Genomic DNA, 18,265 nt, shown 5'->3' on the forward strand with positions numbered 1-18,265 from the left:
TAGTTTTGATAAAATAAAAGGTAAATTACACTATTGAAGATGAAACTAATGGTTTCAATTTTTCCACTGAAGGGTGAAGTTAGGGCTGGACAAGAACCGCTGAACCGGTCCAAACCGCCCAAAACCGAAAAAAAAAAAGGAAATTGGGCGGGTTCAAACAGACCAACGGGTTAGGCGGGTTAAATTAACGGTTTAAGGGGGTTTTAGTGGGCGGGCCCGGGTAACATAAACTGAACCGCGGGTAACCAGACCCGCCCATAGAATGTAACGACTTGGGATTTCCACTCACTTAGTGGTAATACATACCCAGAGCCCTCATTTCATCACCAACAACCCCTCTCTCTCTCTCTCAGATCCGACGAAACCCTAGCAGAGTAAATCCTTTTAGTTCTCTTCTCCTCTCTCTCAACAACCACGATTTCTCTTCATCTCTCATCACTCACCACAACTATAAGTCACCCTTTCTGTTATTCTCACTGACCTTCACAAAAAACCATTGATCTACTTTGTTCTACCATTGTTCTTCTACTTGCAAAAGTTTCAGGTTTGTGGTTTTGATTCGGTTTTAAAGTTTTGTATGGTTAGGTTTTGCTCATTAGGGTTTCAGATATCTATTTTGTATTGTTCTTCTATATAGGAATTTGATTAAACCTTTGGGAGTTTTGATTTCTCACTTTGTTATCTATTTTAAATATCTATTTGTATTGTTCTTCTATGTAGGAATTTGATTAAACCTTAATTTAATTTATTCTCCTCTTCGTTTAACAGATTGTTGGTAACAAAGATTGTCCAAAAGGGTAACATTTTCGGCATGTCGGACCTCTTCAAAAGTATGTTTCCAAGTGCGTTTATGAAAATGACAATTTCGCTTTTTTTCTTAGTTCTTTGGACTTATTAATGTTTTTCTGGATTGTTTGATTAATGTACATGGCAGAACCCATGAAGATATGGCTGTAGGACACCATTCTTGAAATTGAAAATGATGTGTGAGTTTCTTTCTCTTTCATTTCATTATTTCTTACTTTTTTATTATCTATTCTGTATTTTTAATTGATGAACACAACTTTGAAGGTAAGTACAAAGCAATGTTATTTAACTAGCTTTGAGACATTTATTTTTTGTTATCTATTCTGTATTTTTAATTGAAGAACATGTGCAAACATCATTATTATTGCTGGAGCATAAAGCATAACAGGTTATTGCTAGAGCATACACCATAACAGGATAAAATGTGTTAATTGTAGAACCAAGTCATTAAGAGCACCTTTCACTGAGTTATTTATGGCTGTCCAGAAGGGAAAAAAAGTCTAGTTCAGTATCTTTGAAATTATTAGCTTGTTTGTTGTTGTAATGCCAACTGTTGCTTGTAAATAATCTTGCTTTGATGCTTCTAATTCGTTATTGTTCTTTGCAGGTTAACAATGTTGTTGTTGTCGGTGACAACACACTCGTTTCTTGTTCTTCAGATATAACCCTTAAGGTTTGTTGGCTGTTATTTGTTCTGACAGTTCTTACCATTCCATAACAGAACAAGCACTAATACAATTATTTACTCATTTTGATTTTTAATTGGGTTGCTGAATTTTTGTGCTAGACATGGAATGCTTTGTCCACTAAAACTTGTTTGATGAAGAATGATAATTGCTCGGATGCTTTATAATGAGGGATCCAGTCAAGAGATGTTTAAGGTGAATTGTTGATATTTATTTGTTAAAACATATTATAATTGTTTGGTTCTCATAAATGCTATGCCTAATTAATATTCTTTTATAGGGTGTTTCAATGATTAGAATGACAAACTAAGATAATAATTAAGGAATGTTCATGTAAATTTTATTTCTTTTTGCAGGTTTCTATGTGACTCATGAAAGAAAACACTCTGTTTATTTCTACTTGGACCAGAACGTGGTTTTTCTTTTCTAGTTTGGCTAGCCTTGCTTTGATGGGGACAAATAGTTGACAACAACTAGAATTGTCTTGTGATTATGTTACTATATAACTTTTCATTTTGTATGTATTAAATCCACAACACAAACTCACTGCAAGACATTCTTGTTCTTGTATATATTTATAGATTTAAGTTTAGTAATTCGTAGCTCAAAATGTGTTATTGGGATCAACCAAAAATGACTCAATAACCTGATTAAACCGTTTGTATTAACCCGCAACCCGTCGTAACCCAACCCGTCCAAACCGATTAAAAAATGGGCGGACATGGGCTTATAGGGTTCAACCGCGGGTTGGGATGGGTGAGGCTTTTGGGTCCGAAACCGCCCAACCCGGCCCGTTGTCCAGCCCTAGGTGAAGTACACATAGTTGCCATTAAAGATCCCACATGTCCTAAATTGTTTGGTCCTTCCCAAGATAGTTTTAATCATTTCACTAACCTTTAATCAAAAGTTACCCGTTACACACAAGGATCAATAGGCCAGTTGGCATCTCCTTCGTTGGCGTCCTAGTCAGTTTTCTCTTACATGTCTTATGTTTGAGGTACTATGGATCATAATATTTTCGCTTAATCACTTTGTCTTTACAATCTTTGGGCTTGATCATTGGGGACCATAATGTTCTCACTTAATCACTTCGCTCTTACATGCAGTGTTGAAAGGACTATGAAGTGAAATATCTTTGATATGTCCCATCAACTAGACGCATAAAATCTCTAACTATTAAATAACATAAAGTATATCTAAATAATAAGTGGTGAGATCATGTGGCGAACATGTGATCAACTCGCTTCACTTCCTCATTGTTGTATATTTTAGGAGAACGTAACAAACCACGTTTTTAAGTGATGCAAATAAAAATCTATCATATAATAACTAAAGTACTCATTGTCCTAGGGATTTACCAATTCTCCTACATAAAAGAGATTACTTAGCCCAATCCCTCCATTAGTGATAATAACTAATGTGTAATTGAGTTTGTAGGTTTTATAATCAATCTCTCCATTGACTCTCGATTAGATGACTGATTCAATAAATAACCAATAAGGCAAATGCGTAGATTCATTCAATTTTTCACAAATCAAAACATAAAGCCTTATTGTGCTCAACCATGCAAGCAGTGTAAAGTCTATTCTAATCATTGTATGTAGGAATGCTCATGGACGGTTTTTGTCCATAACCAATCCATATTCATATATTATCCATTTGTTATAATTGGATTTTAAAACCAATTTTCATAACCGGATTTATTTTTTCAAAATCGGTTATAAATCGGTTATATCCATGACCAAATTTTATAACCGGTTTTAAATTTAAAATTTTCATTTTTAAAATTTAATTTTAAATTAAGTAATTAAATTTTATTTTTTTTGGAAAATCGACTTTTCATATTTTTTAAAGACACGGTTTTTCAAAAAAACTCGAATTTTTCGTTTTTTCAAAATACTCTATTTTTTGTTTTTACAAAAAAAACTCGATTTTTTCGTGTTTCCGAAAAAAAACTCGATTTTTTCGTGTTTCTGAAAAAAAACTCAATTTTTTTGTGTTTCCGAAAAAACTAGATTTTTTTTTATTTTTCAAAAAAACTCGATTATTTTGTCTTTTAAAAAAAAACACGATTTTTCATTTTTTTCAGAAAAAACTCGTTCTTTCATATTTCTGAAAAATTCAATTATTCGTGTTTCCGAAAACTCAATTTTTCATTTTTTTCGAGAAAAACTCTATTTATCATTTATTTTAGAAAAAGTCAATTTTTTTCGTATTTCCAAACAACTCGATTTTTTCGTATTTTCGAAAAACTCGATTTTTTCGTATTTAAAAAAAAAACTCAAATTTTCAAAAAAACTCAATTTTTTCGTATTTCCGAAAAACTCGTTTTTTTTTGGTATTTTCAAAAAATTCGATTTTTTCGAACTTTCGAAAAACTCGATTTTTCATTTTTTATGTTTTTTTTCTTTCTACAAAATATTTTAAAAATTTATATTTTTTTGTGATTTAAAAATAATAGACCAATTTAATTTTTATGTTGGATATGGATATCCAAAATATGGATTTGGTTAAAACTATATTAATAATATATCTAAAATATGGATTTGGTTAAAACCATATTGATAATTAACCGGTTTTTAATAATCAGATATGGATATGGATATGAATAAATCCAATAACCGGTTTATTTGAACATCCCTAATTGTATGTAATGGTATAAAAAAGAAAACTATATTGAGTGTATTTGTTTAAAAAATGGTCCAGAGTTCAATCTCTCAAAACTATACTTATTTTTATTTTCTCACAATGTGATTAAAAAAAATCAAAACTAAAATAAAAAAGTAAATTTAAAAAATTATTTATAATAATTTGAAGTTAAATTCAAATTTTAGATGCATAAATCAATATTTAAAAATAAATAAATTATATTAATCAAAGAACTATTTAGTAATAAAATAATATGGAAATTTTAAACTAATATTTAAAAGTTTTGTATGAATCACACTAAATTTGTACGAGACCCACATTATTTGATGTAATCATATATACATTCAAAATAATAAAAGAAAGAATAAGTTGTTTTGTTAAGTCCCTTCATTATTTTAATAAATCTATTTTTCATCAAATTTCTCTTTTTTATATATTATGGATTTAAAATACCTTAAATTTTAAATCCTTATTCATATGATGCGGGATTTATTGTTTGTTGGCAGCTTTACTGATTCAAATTTTAAGATTGAATTCATAACTATAATGTTGTTCAAATCATTCCTTAAATTTCTGAAATTAAAAGGCCAATGATTCAATGCTAATTGAATTGTTTATTATCAATTAAAAATCTTGCATTCTTATCAAAAGTAATCTAACGGATTAAAAATTTTAATAATGCATAACTCATTACTTCTCTTTGATACAATTCCAAAAATTAAAATTACAGAATTGAAATAAAGATAAAACTTAACTAAAATATTTAAAATATAGGATTATTATAAAAATCTTAAATAGCAATACACACAAATCTTTGCCAAGAGCAATATAGTAATGTAACAGGATCAATAAACAAAATATCATACTTTAATCTGACGATGTCAATCTCATTGAAATGGTGGAATAATCCATATTGCAGGTGACATTCGTCTAAACCAAGGATGAAAAGGACAGTGTTCACTAAACTTTTCCTCTTTTACATTGTAGATTTTCATATCAAATGGTCCGTTAGGATAAGGTAGCGTGTCTCCGTAAAAATCGGCTGTATAATAAATTGAATCCTTTTGAAGATAACTAGAGAAATATGAAGCTGACACAGCAATAGAATCACTATCACCCACGAATAAGACATTATCTCCTAAACTATCAATTTTTAACATTTGTATAAGTTCACCGGTTTGAAGATCCAATTCCAAATTATATACTTCAAATCTTTTCGCACCATTACTAGGTTCAACATTATCTTCATCATCTTCGTCACCAGGATACCCCATAAATTTTCTTACAAGCCATAAGTCACCTTCTAATGATTTTACAAGATAAGTTCGATCAGCATAATCATCTTCCTTCAAGGAAACAACTTTGGGAATTACCTTTTCATCCTTTAAATAAGAAAAATCAAAAGAGATAATGGTATTCGAATGTCCCACGGCATAGACTAGGTCTTTGTAGAATATAACATCATTGAAGATATTGAAGACGTCATGAATATCATGAATATAAGTCCAATTCTTTTGTCCAGCTTTTAGGAAAGCAAGATGTTTCCACATAGTGTAAATTGCTACAACTACAAAATCCCGTGGCTTAAATGTAGGATTAGTAGATAAAACAACCTTATGTACATCATACTCATAACGTTCTTTTCTTCTAAACACATTCGAGAAGTAAAGGGGTGGTAAAGTGATGGATGCCCCATCTTTAAAAGGATTGAGGAGTGTTATACCCGTAGCTTGAGAACTATAATCCACCTTGGCTAACCAACCATGACTTGAACCACAAAGCCTCTTGTTACTACGTACAGGTAGTTTGAGTTTGTAATCTTTTTTGCATGAAATTCCATATAAACTTCTTTCTGTCCTGCTCTTATTTCTTGTTGGAATCATAAGCATGGGTAACACATTATTTTGTATTTGTCGATTTTGATAGTTAAACTTTGCAATAGAATACCAATTTTTGCATACGCGGCTGAAAGAGATGTGATCAATAGTTTCTACTAACTTATCAAAAATCAAACTTAAAGAAAGTGATTCTAAATTCCTCCAATCTATTTGCATACTGAATGCTGAAAACAAGTATAAGAAAAGAGAAAGGCTATTTGTTTTTTCTTCGGAAAGTAAGAAGAAGAAAAAACAGTAGTTAAAATATCAGAAAATCAGAAAATCGTACATTGTTCTTGGTGTTTGATATATTTATATTAAATAATTCCAATTTTTATTATCTTAGGATGCCCAAAAAATCAGAGATTCTGTTAGAGAAAATCTCTACAATTGATATGGTAGTTGCTATATTTAGGTCAATCACATTAATGTATCTCAATCAAATATTCAAATATATATAGTTATGTTTGAGATTTTTATATAAGTTAAAGATACAAAATAAACATATTTTTTTTAAACTAGTCACGGATATGTTTTAGATTTAGTAATTTCATACATTTATTTATTGATTATTTTATTAAAATTTGTTTATAATCAACGAAACTTTCTCCACTAAAAAGGGAAATTCTAGTTGTTGCTGCAGTTTGATATGTTAATAATACATTGATTTTCAATTTGTATTCTTTTTCTTTTTTTCTAATAAAATTGTAGAATTATTTTAAAAATAAAATAAAATTGTAGAATTTTTGTTTTTACCATTTTACTCTATTTGTCGCCGAGGGTTAAAAAGTTAATTGACAAAAAAAACCTCTTACTCAATAAAACACATCATACATATAAAAGTTGAATAACTATTAGAAACACACCTACAACTGCGAGTACATAAATTTAAATTCTAATACAACCGCGATTACATAAGTTCAAATTCTAGTGATAACATCCAAATATCAACTTCTATAAGTGGAGCTAGAATTTAAAAATACATAATTAATATATTTTATCTAATATAAATAAGTATATGGATTATTCAATAATTTTATAAACAATTTTTTCTTATGATATAGATTAGAGTAGTCAAATCTAAACCAATCCAAATAAACACCGCAAATTAATTTAAAAATACAAAAAAATTAAAAAAAAAACTAATAATTTTGGATGTATTTGAATTTTCTTTTATGAAAACTATTCATATTGGGTCAAATTTTAGATTAATTTTTTTAAAATGGTCTAAATCGAACTGCATTTATATACTTTAATATTTATTTAATTTTATTAATACTCCATCAATTTATTATTGGTTGGTAATTAATTTATTTTAGAACTATTTACTGGTTAAATTTATCTATTTATTTTTAGTATTTTGTTTGTTTGTAATTTTAATTTTTGATATACTGGTATATTATTCTAAACTTATTATTAAATAATATTTTATAATATTAATGCTTTGTGCAAGACAAGTCTACTTATCTAATCTTCACTAAGCTCAAAGTATAAATACTTTCAAAAAAGATTTTCAAGTGCACAATTTCTATTTTCACTTTCACACGATTATCTTGAATCTTAAATAACTTAACATTGGAGTGCTAACCAAGCAAGCAACCCCTAAAGTCTATCGCACCAGAGGTTAGCAACACCAATTCAAGATCAACTCATTTGATTCACGATATGTCATGATCACAACCTTCAGATCGGGATGTTAGTCCCATGAATCATTGTAGCTTCCGAAATCTCATCTATTTCTGGTTCCACCACAGAATAGCAGCACCATCTGTGAGAAACGACTTCTGATTCCTATGATTTTCACAAGGTCAAGTCTGCTTCGCAGATCCAAAATCTGAAAGAGTCTCATGTGAAGAAATAGAGGACCTACAAAGTCAAGATCTCATATCTGTGGTGTTTGAATACTTTTAATTCTGATTCAACTTCGGTCGATCTTCCACTTGGCTCTCGAACCACCGTGAAAAGACGCCAACATATATCCTTAGATCTAAACTCGTATATACAACAATCCAATAATATAAGCTTTTTATAGGTGCAGAATGGTCGAGAATATGTGGCGACTCTTGCTTTTTTGCAATTCAAGTTAACTGATAGCTTGATCTTTGAATTTTTCGTCGTGATAGTTGGAAACCTATATGACGAGATGGCACGTTTATTTACATCCTTGGACTTGTTTTTCCTCAGGGGATGGCTTATCTAATGGATGAAAAACCTTATTCTACAGCAATTATTTCTCCAGCAATTTCTCAAGATCTTTTCCGCAGCAAGTGATTGTCTCTTTATTTGAGAAGCTTGTTGTAACACCCTTCTAAACCCTACGACAATTATACAAAATTCAGAGTAAAACATTAGAACAAGGGTGCCACAATTTAAAATAAATCAATTTATTATAAGTCAATTGTCATGCCACACTTAGGAACAAGTCATCAAATCGTCATAATCATGTTTCTACACAGTGGAACATTCTTCAACGGATAAGCATAACATCATCTATGCAATATCCCACAAAATAAATCCAAAACAAATAGATAGAATTATAATCAAAACTCTATACTAGCGTTCCCCCAGTGTTACAATATCAGAGCATGACACCGGCTCGGACCAATATAACGGATAAACTCTACAAGTCATCCTCATCGAGCACTAATGCCGCTACTCCTCAATATGAAAAATGTTAACAAGTAAGGGTGAGTCTCATTATCAATTAATCAATGTTATGCACTCATAAGAAATAAAACATCATAATATATCATTCACCCAGTTTGGCATATATTCAGATATTCAATTATCATTCATCAATCACAACAAATACAACACCAAACATAACACTGAAATCAACTTAATCATGTTATGACAAAGATGCATATGACCAACTGACACTATGCATATGGTATCAATAATTCGTGGAATTAATCCACCTGACTGATCTACGCCTCATCGAGATACGGCCCACCGACATAAATTCCGCACAATGGAAATTATGTCCACCATCGATCCAAACATCATCGGGATCCATCGCCGAATGCATATGAATGAATGCACACATATAACATACTTAAAAACATCACCGATCCGATGCACCACATCGTCTCACCATAACTCACCATAGTTATCACCAACAAATATGTACATGTATCATGCATCATTCAAAAAAAATCAATCATCATCATACGATCACAATAATCACCACATATAACATCAAAATCACAGTTATATCATTACAACCTCACCATATTGTCACATTAACCAAATCATGCACAATCATTAAATTATTTACACAATCATCCCAATAATAATAATTACAATTCGTCCATCATCACTGAAACATTGTCATATTCACACAATTACACATATGCACAATATTTCGTTTCACAAAGCAATTAAATCAATTTTAAAAATAAGTCGAGCCACCGCCCAATCACCAATTCATCATATAAAATATTTAATTTGCTTTACAACGCCCAAAACGGCACCAAGAAAGGATACACGGATCAAAAGATACGTAATTTCTAAGTTTGGAAAATTTTCTACTCAGCGGACCACCAGCGACCCTTGATAGAAGCAAACTACGTTGGGACCTCCGCTTAGCGGACCCCCTCCGCTTAGCGGACGTGTGATTTTACAGATTCGCAAGTCTGCGACAGACCCTGCAATCTCACACATTCAAGGTCTAAAATTGATTCTAAACATCATATACAGCCAAATAATCATCAATTGCATCATCATACATCATTATACATCAAAACAACACATTATTAATCATCAATTCATACAAATTCATTAAGTTTCCCTAAACCTAACAATTTCAAATCCCGATATACCCAATCGAATCGAGTCATACGTTAATCCATCCTATTACCTATAATCGCATAATAGAAATTAATCGGAAAAGTCCCCCCTTACCTTAGCCAAAAATCTAGACTTTTCCCCTTCTTCTCCATCTAACCCGTAAGCCCTTTTTCTCCAAATTCAACCAGAATCTCCAATCTTCAAACCCGCTTATCCCTCTCATCAAGAACTTCCCTGGCACGAACTAATATATCAAATCGAAGGAAATTTCGTGTTGAATCCGAATCTTCAAGAATTAACTGATTTGGAGCTACGAGCAGAAAGTTATGACTCATTTTGTGAGGGCTACACCATGAATACGAAAATGGTCCTGTCCATGAGTTCTCCTACTCTCCCTCTTAGGTTTTCCTCTTCTATTTCTAAATTTACTCTTATTTCATTGTTTTATGAAAACATAACATAATTTAGTAATGGGCTCAACAACTTAACACCCCTTCATTACTAAATACCACACTTGACCCAAAGACCAATATTTCATAATTCCTCCAATTAGTTCAACGAAAATACTAAATAATTCTAAATAATAATTTAATTTCTGATTAAATTAAAATTAGAAAATATAGGGTGTTACACTTATTTTCCTCAGACATATGTGTAACACCCCTTTTCTTACCCCAAATATAATATAAATATACACAAAGTATTAACATGCATAAAATAAAAAAGGTGTCACATGTTGTTTTCACTACAATGAAAACTCAAAACCAACATATAACATGCATCTGATTATTCCATAACACAATTTGAAAACTTCATGTTTCATTAATTATGCATATCGCACGCGGAAAAATAAAACTCAAACAATTTCAATGAATATATCTCATACTATATCCATCTACCAAATCAAAATAACATAATCAACTATGCTATATGAAATCCAATAATCTAGGCAACATAGCCTTCAACCACATATCTAAATTATCATGTCAAATACAAACAAGATAACAATATTCAAACAATAAACATGAGTTCAAATAAAACCCCCCAAGTGTTACATGATCAGAGCATTTGACTCAATGCCTAATCAAAACGATAAATCAAAAGCTCCTCGACTAAATCTTCGGACAAGCTCACAACTCTTCGGAACCTGCACGATATCACAATGAACATCATCAAACATAAGGGTGAGAATACGCATCATAAGGAGGGCTATATTTACTCCAGGAGTAAGTTATTATAACTTACTCCAAATCTAGACCATTGATTCTTCTCAATCTAATGGTTAAAAATAATAAGTAATAGTTTTCTCTCTCCACATTTAATTACTTATTATTTTTAACCATTAGATTGAGAAGAATCAATGGTCTAGATTTGAAGTAAGTTATAATAACCACTACTACAAATTTGATTATAATAGCATTAATTTAATAGCGCTTTTTAGTAAAAGGGCTATTAAAAATGTCAATGAATGACCTATAATAGCATTTTTCTAACGGTCGCTATCATAAGGTATCCTGTAAAATTACAAAAGGTTTTGATAGTGCTTTCATTGTAAACGCTATTGTTGGGTTCCTCTTTGTTAGCGTTATTTATGAACGCTATTTTTGGTGTTTTTGTTTTACTAAGTTAGAAAAGTATGGTCACATTTTTTTTTCTTTCTCTAAATTAAAAAAAAAAAACACTTTGGAAAATAAACAAGCACATTTTTTTTAGGTTGCTGTAGTGACCGTCAACCATTTCCAAAACTCAATTTTTCACTCACCTTCTTCTTTCCTAGAATTCATAAACCATCTTCTCTATTGAGTCAACTTAAATCTCCTTTATTTTTCTCTCCATCGAACTCAGACACCTTCTTCTCACCGTGGAATTCAACTTCCATTCTCTAACGCAAAAACCCTAAAATCGAAATCAATTGATCTCGAAAATCAAAAGTCCAAAATAACCAGTAAAACCCTAAAATTGATTGAACCTGTTACTCAAAAATCTTTTAATTTGTTTTTAGAAATGGATCTGAAACCCTAAAACCATCTTCCTCGTCGACGACTAGCTTTGTAATTTTCTACACCTCAAACATTTTTTAAGAATATTCCCCAAATTAGTAGAAATCTCAACCATATTTGCCGCATGAAATAGTCGATTCTCCATTGTCTATGCTTTCTTATCAATGTTTACGATCAACCGGGAGATGCGGTCGACAAAATGCGACATTGGATCTTGTTCGTTTGTGCAATTGCAAGGCTTTACACGCCATCCACTCATACAAACATGTAGCAACCCTAATATATCTCTTGTCCTACAATTAGTTCGTCTTATTAATCATGAAGTGAAGCAGCAACCTCTACTGGTAAGCAAAGTGAATGCAACAAGGTAATCTTGAGAATTTGTATGATACAAAAACGTGTATTTGGAATAATAATGATATGATTGATGTTGTTTTGATAAAAACAAGGGAAACAAAATATGAACTTAGTTTAGAAACAGAGATATACGTGTTTTTTAGTTTTTTGTCAAATTGATATTGATTGTGCCATTATAGGTGCAACGAGGAAAATGAGTTTCTAATTCTGAGGCCCAAGATCGATCATCATTGGAGTTTCAAATGTTTTAAAGAAAATATTTCTACCTATTTTAAAATCTTGTTGTTTGAGTATACAGAAATTGATTGTAAACAAAAGAATGGTCTGATGTTACATGGGAGTAATAGAAGGTGGTTTATTTGGAAGACCTGATACCGACCTGATTGATCAAGAGAAATATATGAGCAGATGATTTAGTCAGTATTCGATCGATGGTGTCTCAGACCATTTCACTTTGACTTCAGTATGTCGTTTATTCTCTAGTGTGTATTTGCATAATATTAAAATGATTGAGATGATGAATTAAATGATTACTTGATTGTTTAATCATTATAATGTTTTTTTTGCAGCATGGTTTGGAAACTCAACTATGATGATGAGTTTCTATGACAAGTTCTGGATTTGGTTGTTATCACAAAACTATCAAATCGGTTTGTGTGCGGAGTGTAAGTTATATCCCAATAGAAAATCTTGAAGTGTTTATTATAGTCTTACTCTTATCTACATATGCTTGAAAATGACATTAACTTTGTTTCAAAAGAATTGTTTCCTTAGAAATCTTAGTTTTTTTTTCACATTGTTTGCTTCTTTGGAAGACCTTGAAGCATTTTTAATTTAACTAAAGGACTTATATTTAATCAAATAGAGTTGTATTTTTCTATAAATAAATTATTTGATGACTTTTAATCTTTTGTTTAAAACATCAAATGAATACTGTTTGAAATGGGCAGAGAACTTTTCTATGAAATGTTGATGTAGACTATAGTTTCTTAACTCCAGAAAACTTTAAATCATGACATGTTATTTCTCAGTGAAAATTTAATGTTTAGACACTTAATATAAGGCAAAAAATCAGCCTGAGTTATTGATGATATTCAAATAATTTTTGTATTTAACCCGTCAGGTCTTGACTTGTAAGTCAGTACAAATGGATCAACTAAAGTTAGCCGGGCAATTTCTCAGTTTCAGGATGCTCCCGAAAGTGTAAGTTTCATGAGATTATGACTTTCTCCTTGCCATCTTGAAGTTAACTAGTGCTATTTGAATTCATATAACCAATGGTGCTTGACAGGTGAAGTTAACTAGCTCTTTATGAACTGATGTAACCAATGGGGACTCATCCATTGATACAACGATCTCTTTTTCAGTGCAAATATAATTTGCTAGTAACTAAATGACTATATTTCCTAGTATGAAAATTGCACCGGTCCATATCTGTTAGTCATACAATTTTGCCTACATGAATTGTAGCAATATATGCATTTCTTTTTAATATCATTTGACTTTTTCATTTCATAAATATGCATCTGTAGGTCATTTACCCATTGTATGGCTTAACTTTTTCCTTCAAATGTACCCAAAATTTCTAGTTGTCATCTAATTTTTTATTGTTAATATTACCATACTAACTGTAAAAGGAAATTCTATGATGTTCTCTACCTTTCTTTGGTACTTCGGGAATTTTAGGCTATTCAAGTGCGTAATAGTAACCGTTAGTGTTACCAACATGGCTGATATTCAACCTGACTTGGTGAACCCTGATATAGTAGAATAAACATTATATTGCTTGAAGGTAGTATTCCAATTTATACATGCATATGAAGTATGGTTAACATCTCATTCTTTTATATTGCTTTCTATTTAGTAGAAACAAGATTTTAAAAACCGGTCAATTATTGCAAAAACGGCCGCAACAAAATGGTATTGGAAGTTGCCGATACCGATACTTCTATTCACCGTTTTTATGATTAAGAAAAATGTAGTTAACTCATACCACGACGGCCGCGGTTAGTGTCACAACAACAGTACCCACCAGAATCATAAAAGCCTTTACATATACACAATGCAACCTCGACCGTTATTTAAAACCTTGAGTAGAACTTCTCATATTTACATGCCGGAGAGTGAGCTAGACGTCTTTAGGAAGATATGGCAGTTGAAGAACATCAAGTGTGAGAACTAGAAAGAATCTTGAGAAAAGTTCTTCCATATCCCAAGATCCCTAATTATATCATAGTCTCGTCCATTAAGAAACGTAGGCTCCTTTCACATTATATTTAATCCATATGTTACAAATTACAATTACTGTTTCAATTCCATTATTGATGAATCCAGAAGTTCAGATTTATGTTATATAATGGGGATAGATAATCATATGGAATTTTTGCATAATATTACTGGGAATGTATTTCTATAAAGTCTCTAATTTATCTACTTTGAATTTCTAGCTGCCTTTCCATTGTGCTTAAGACTTGGATTTCTATAAAGTCTCTAATTGTTCTACTTTGAGTTTCTGCTAGATGCCTTTCCATTGTGCTTAAGACTTTGGCTGAATTCATCTCAACTTCAAGTTTTTAATTATTTAAATTAATTAGTCTAGATATATAGTTAGTGTTAACATATATTAAGTTATTATTTATCTCATTAGAAATCATGTTCTAGTTTTGGCAGGGGAACATGGTATTGAGAATACAGAGTATCTGAAGATAAGTCTTTCCATTGTGTTATAGATTCAAGGATAGATGGGATGTTTGGCTGTTTGTACTTATAAAAAGTTAGATACAGGCCTATATACATACAAAAAAAAATAGTTAAATGTATTATTAGCTCATACACTACAACCATATATACAAAAACACTTTATTTTATCGTTTATATATATATATATATATATATATATATATATATATATATATATATATATATATATATATATATATATATATATATATATATATATATATATATATATATATATATATATATATTTATATATATATATATATATTTATATATATATTTATATATATATATATATATATATATATATATATATATATATATATATATATATATATATATATATATATATATATATATATATATTTATATATATATATATATTTATATATATTTATATATATATATATATATATATATATATATATATATATATATATATATATATATATATATATATATATATATATATATATATATATATATATGATGATGATGATGTGTCATGTAGTATTTATATTTCGCATATCAATTTATTATCTTAATATTATATTCATGTTTTAATAATTTTCTATTTTGAAAATTTTGTGAATATGTGTATACATATGAGAAATATACGACGCCATGTGAGAAAGATGAAAATTTTCATCTGTATCATATGAAAACCTCTTTTGTACTGCTAGTAAAATAAAAAGAGCTTGTTTTGAAGAAAAAAATAACAAGGTTACGATAGCGCTTGTAATAAAAGTGCTATTAAATACAAATAATAAAAACGAGGCTATGATAGCGCTTTTGTAGAAAAGCTATTAAAGACTAAGCATTTAATAGCGCTTTTGTAAAAATGCTATTAAAGACTAAGCATTTAATAGCGCTTTTGTAGAAATGCTATTAAAGACTAAGAATTTAATAGCGCTTTAAAAGGCTATTATAGATAATCAACATATAATAGCGGGAGCTTTAATAGCGTGTAAAAGCGCTATTAAAGGTTAAAAAAGCGCTATTAAAAACACTTTTTGACGTAATGAACTTACTCTTGGAGTAAATATATCCCTCCTATATATATATATATAATGTAATGTACAATGAACATAGCATACAATAGCATTATCATTTCATCACACTTCATAATTGAATAAGTTCCACAATCATTGCATACAATACCATTCTCAATTATCACACAGAACAATCACATTAATTCAAAAATAATCACATAGCACACAATGTGACTCGAATGTAATAAATGTGACTCAATGCATGAGGTACCGTGTGAGTATCAAGCTCACCACTTCCGATCGAAACTAGAGCCACGCTTCAGATCAGGACAAGATCAAAGCCCTCCAAAAATATGAACCTTTAGTTCACCGCTTCCGAACCACAAAGGAATAAAGTCATCATTGTGAATCCAAAGTTTCACCGCCTATGTTTCAAAGCCACCATGTGAATCCAAAGCTTCACCGCTTATGTTTCAAAGCCACCATGAATGCATGTACAATTATCACCAAAACATATGCAATTAAGATTATCCATGCAATCTTAACATACCGCATACCAAAATAATTTACATATTGAATTATCCATCAATTGTACAAAACACATCAAGTATCCATTCACAACAAATACATCCAATTACCATATATTCATTTACACAATTCCATGAATATCATCTCACATAATATATCAGCAAATCCATCAATTGTACAAAACACATCAAGTATCCATTCACAACAAATACATCCAATTACCATATATTCATTCACACAATTCCATGAATATCATATCACATAATATATCAGCAAATGTTATCCACAATTCACCAATTTACCACACACATACACATAATTATATGTTATTCACACAACAACATCATAATTAACACATCAAGTGCTAACCAATCATATCCTATCATATAGACAATTCCGCTAGCTTCCTAACGCTTTCGAACGGCACTTGAAAAGAAGTTACGAATCAAAAGTTATGAAGTTTATAATTTCTGAAAAACACGGTATATTCGCCTCGCGAAAGCCCTCGATTATGTTTTTTTTTTTGAACTAGTAAATATCAATGTTTTTTTGGAAATATGAGAAGTCGATTTTTTCGAAAATACGGAAAATTGATTTTTATCGAAAAAATTGAGTTTTTTCGGAAATAAGAAAAAAAATCATTTTTTTTAAATACGAAAAATTGATTTTTTTGGAAATATGAAAAAAAAACGGTTTTATTTTTAAATTCGTAAAAAAGCGAGTTCTTTCGAGAATATGGAAAATTTGAGTTTTTAAATAAATACGAAAATTGTATTTTATTGGAAAAAACAAAATCCAATTTTTTCGAAAATCGAGTGTGTTTTAAAAAAATGGAAAATCAATTTTTTACTTCAAAAATAGAAAAAAAAACAATCTTTTTTAAAAATATGAAAAATCGTTTTTTTTTCGAAAATATACAAATTTAAAACTAACCGTAAAAAAAAATTCAAATAAAAAAATTATTTTGATATTCAAAATCAGTTATAAATTTTAAAACCGGTTACAAAATATGGTTATGGATAAACCAGTTTTAAAATGTGATTTATTCTGATACAAAGTTATAATTGGTTGACAATGAATGTATAAATCTTTTTCTCTTGATAAAATAATAAAAGCTATACATGTCCATATATAGCTAATAACTCTCACGTGGTCACGTGGAGAGTATTTTAATAATAGACAATCTAAATTTAAACTAACAAATAGTGCACCCACTCTGTTTGGGAAGACAACTTTTCGAGCTTATAACTTATGTCTTATGTCTTATAAGCTCATATGATAATTTAGACCCGTTTGGTAACGGTCTTTTCATCACGAGCTTATAGCTTATTTTACTAGCTTATAGTTTATTTTCCAGACGCTATTTCAAATAGCGTTTTAGCTTATGTCTTATAGCTTATTACTTTTTCTTCCTTTTTTATCCTTATTATTTCAATTAAAATCCATTTTTAACCCTTATAATTTATTTTAATTTAAAATAAAATAATTATATATTAAATATCTTGTATGTCATTTTACATTTATAAGTTAATTGAACCGCTAATTTTGCCAAACACTTCAATGAGCTTATAAGCTATCAGTCTCAACCATCCGCTATAAGCTATAAGTCATCAGTCATCAGCTATCAGTCATAAGCTATAAGCTATCAGCTAGCTTATCAGTCAACCGTTATTTTTACCAAACAGACCCAATGTCATCCAATAGAAAGCTATCAATTAGTCATGTCATTAAATTATTTTTTTAAATAAAAAAAATCGTTTAATTGGATACATGATGGTGACTGGTTGACATTGTAAAAATATGTTACGTACTGTGATTGCATCATCCCTTTTCTCATATTA

The 18,265-nt window shown here is 30.0% G+C and overlaps 1 protein-coding gene and 2 long non-coding RNA genes across 4 annotated transcripts; 2 read left to right on the plus strand and 1 right to left on the minus strand.

Moving 5' to 3' along the window:
• The first annotated feature begins 356 nt into the window (after positions 1 to 356).
• On the plus strand, positions 357 to 1,960 carry LOC131656590 (uncharacterized). The gene is made up of 6 exons (XR_009300178.1): positions 357 to 544; positions 769 to 830; positions 935 to 986; positions 1,415 to 1,480; positions 1,595 to 1,688; positions 1,850 to 1,960. It is a non-coding gene; the product is annotated as an uncharacterized LOC131656590 (long non-coding RNA).
• A 3,069-nt stretch (positions 1,961 to 5,029) lies between these two features.
• Positions 5,030 to 6,196, minus strand: LOC131658873 (F-box protein SKIP23-like). Its single transcript, XM_058928123.1, has one exon. The coding sequence runs from the start codon at positions 6,194 to 6,196 to the stop codon at positions 5,030 to 5,032; it is 1,167 nt and encodes a 388-aa protein (XP_058784106.1).
• A 5,269-nt stretch (positions 6,197 to 11,465) lies between these two features.
• LOC131662393 (uncharacterized) lies at positions 11,466 to 14,981 on the plus strand. 2 transcript variants are annotated; one of them, XR_009301540.1, is made up of 4 exons: positions 11,466 to 12,628; positions 12,735 to 12,830; positions 13,289 to 13,368; positions 14,827 to 14,981. It is a non-coding gene; the product is annotated as an uncharacterized LOC131662393 (long non-coding RNA). The 2 variants fall into 2 exon arrangements; XR_009301539.1 differs by lacking the exon at positions 14,827 to 14,981 and having other exon boundaries at positions 11,471 to 12,628; positions 13,289 to 13,939.
• The last annotated feature ends 3,284 nt before the right edge of the window (positions 14,982 to 18,265 follow it).

The sequence above is a fragment of the Vicia villosa genome, linkage group LG3 (assembly GCF_029867415.1).
Source record: "Vicia villosa cultivar HV-30 ecotype Madison, WI linkage group LG3, Vvil1.0, whole genome shotgun sequence".
Classification (NCBI taxonomy): Eukaryota; Viridiplantae; Streptophyta; class Magnoliopsida; order Fabales; family Fabaceae; genus Vicia; species Vicia villosa.

What these genes read in the sequence shown, in the direction of transcription:
- LOC131658873 (XM_058928123.1), bottom strand. Translation starts at nt 6,196, where the DNA reads ATGCAAATAGATTGGAGGAATTTAGAATCACTTTCTTTAAGTTTGATT.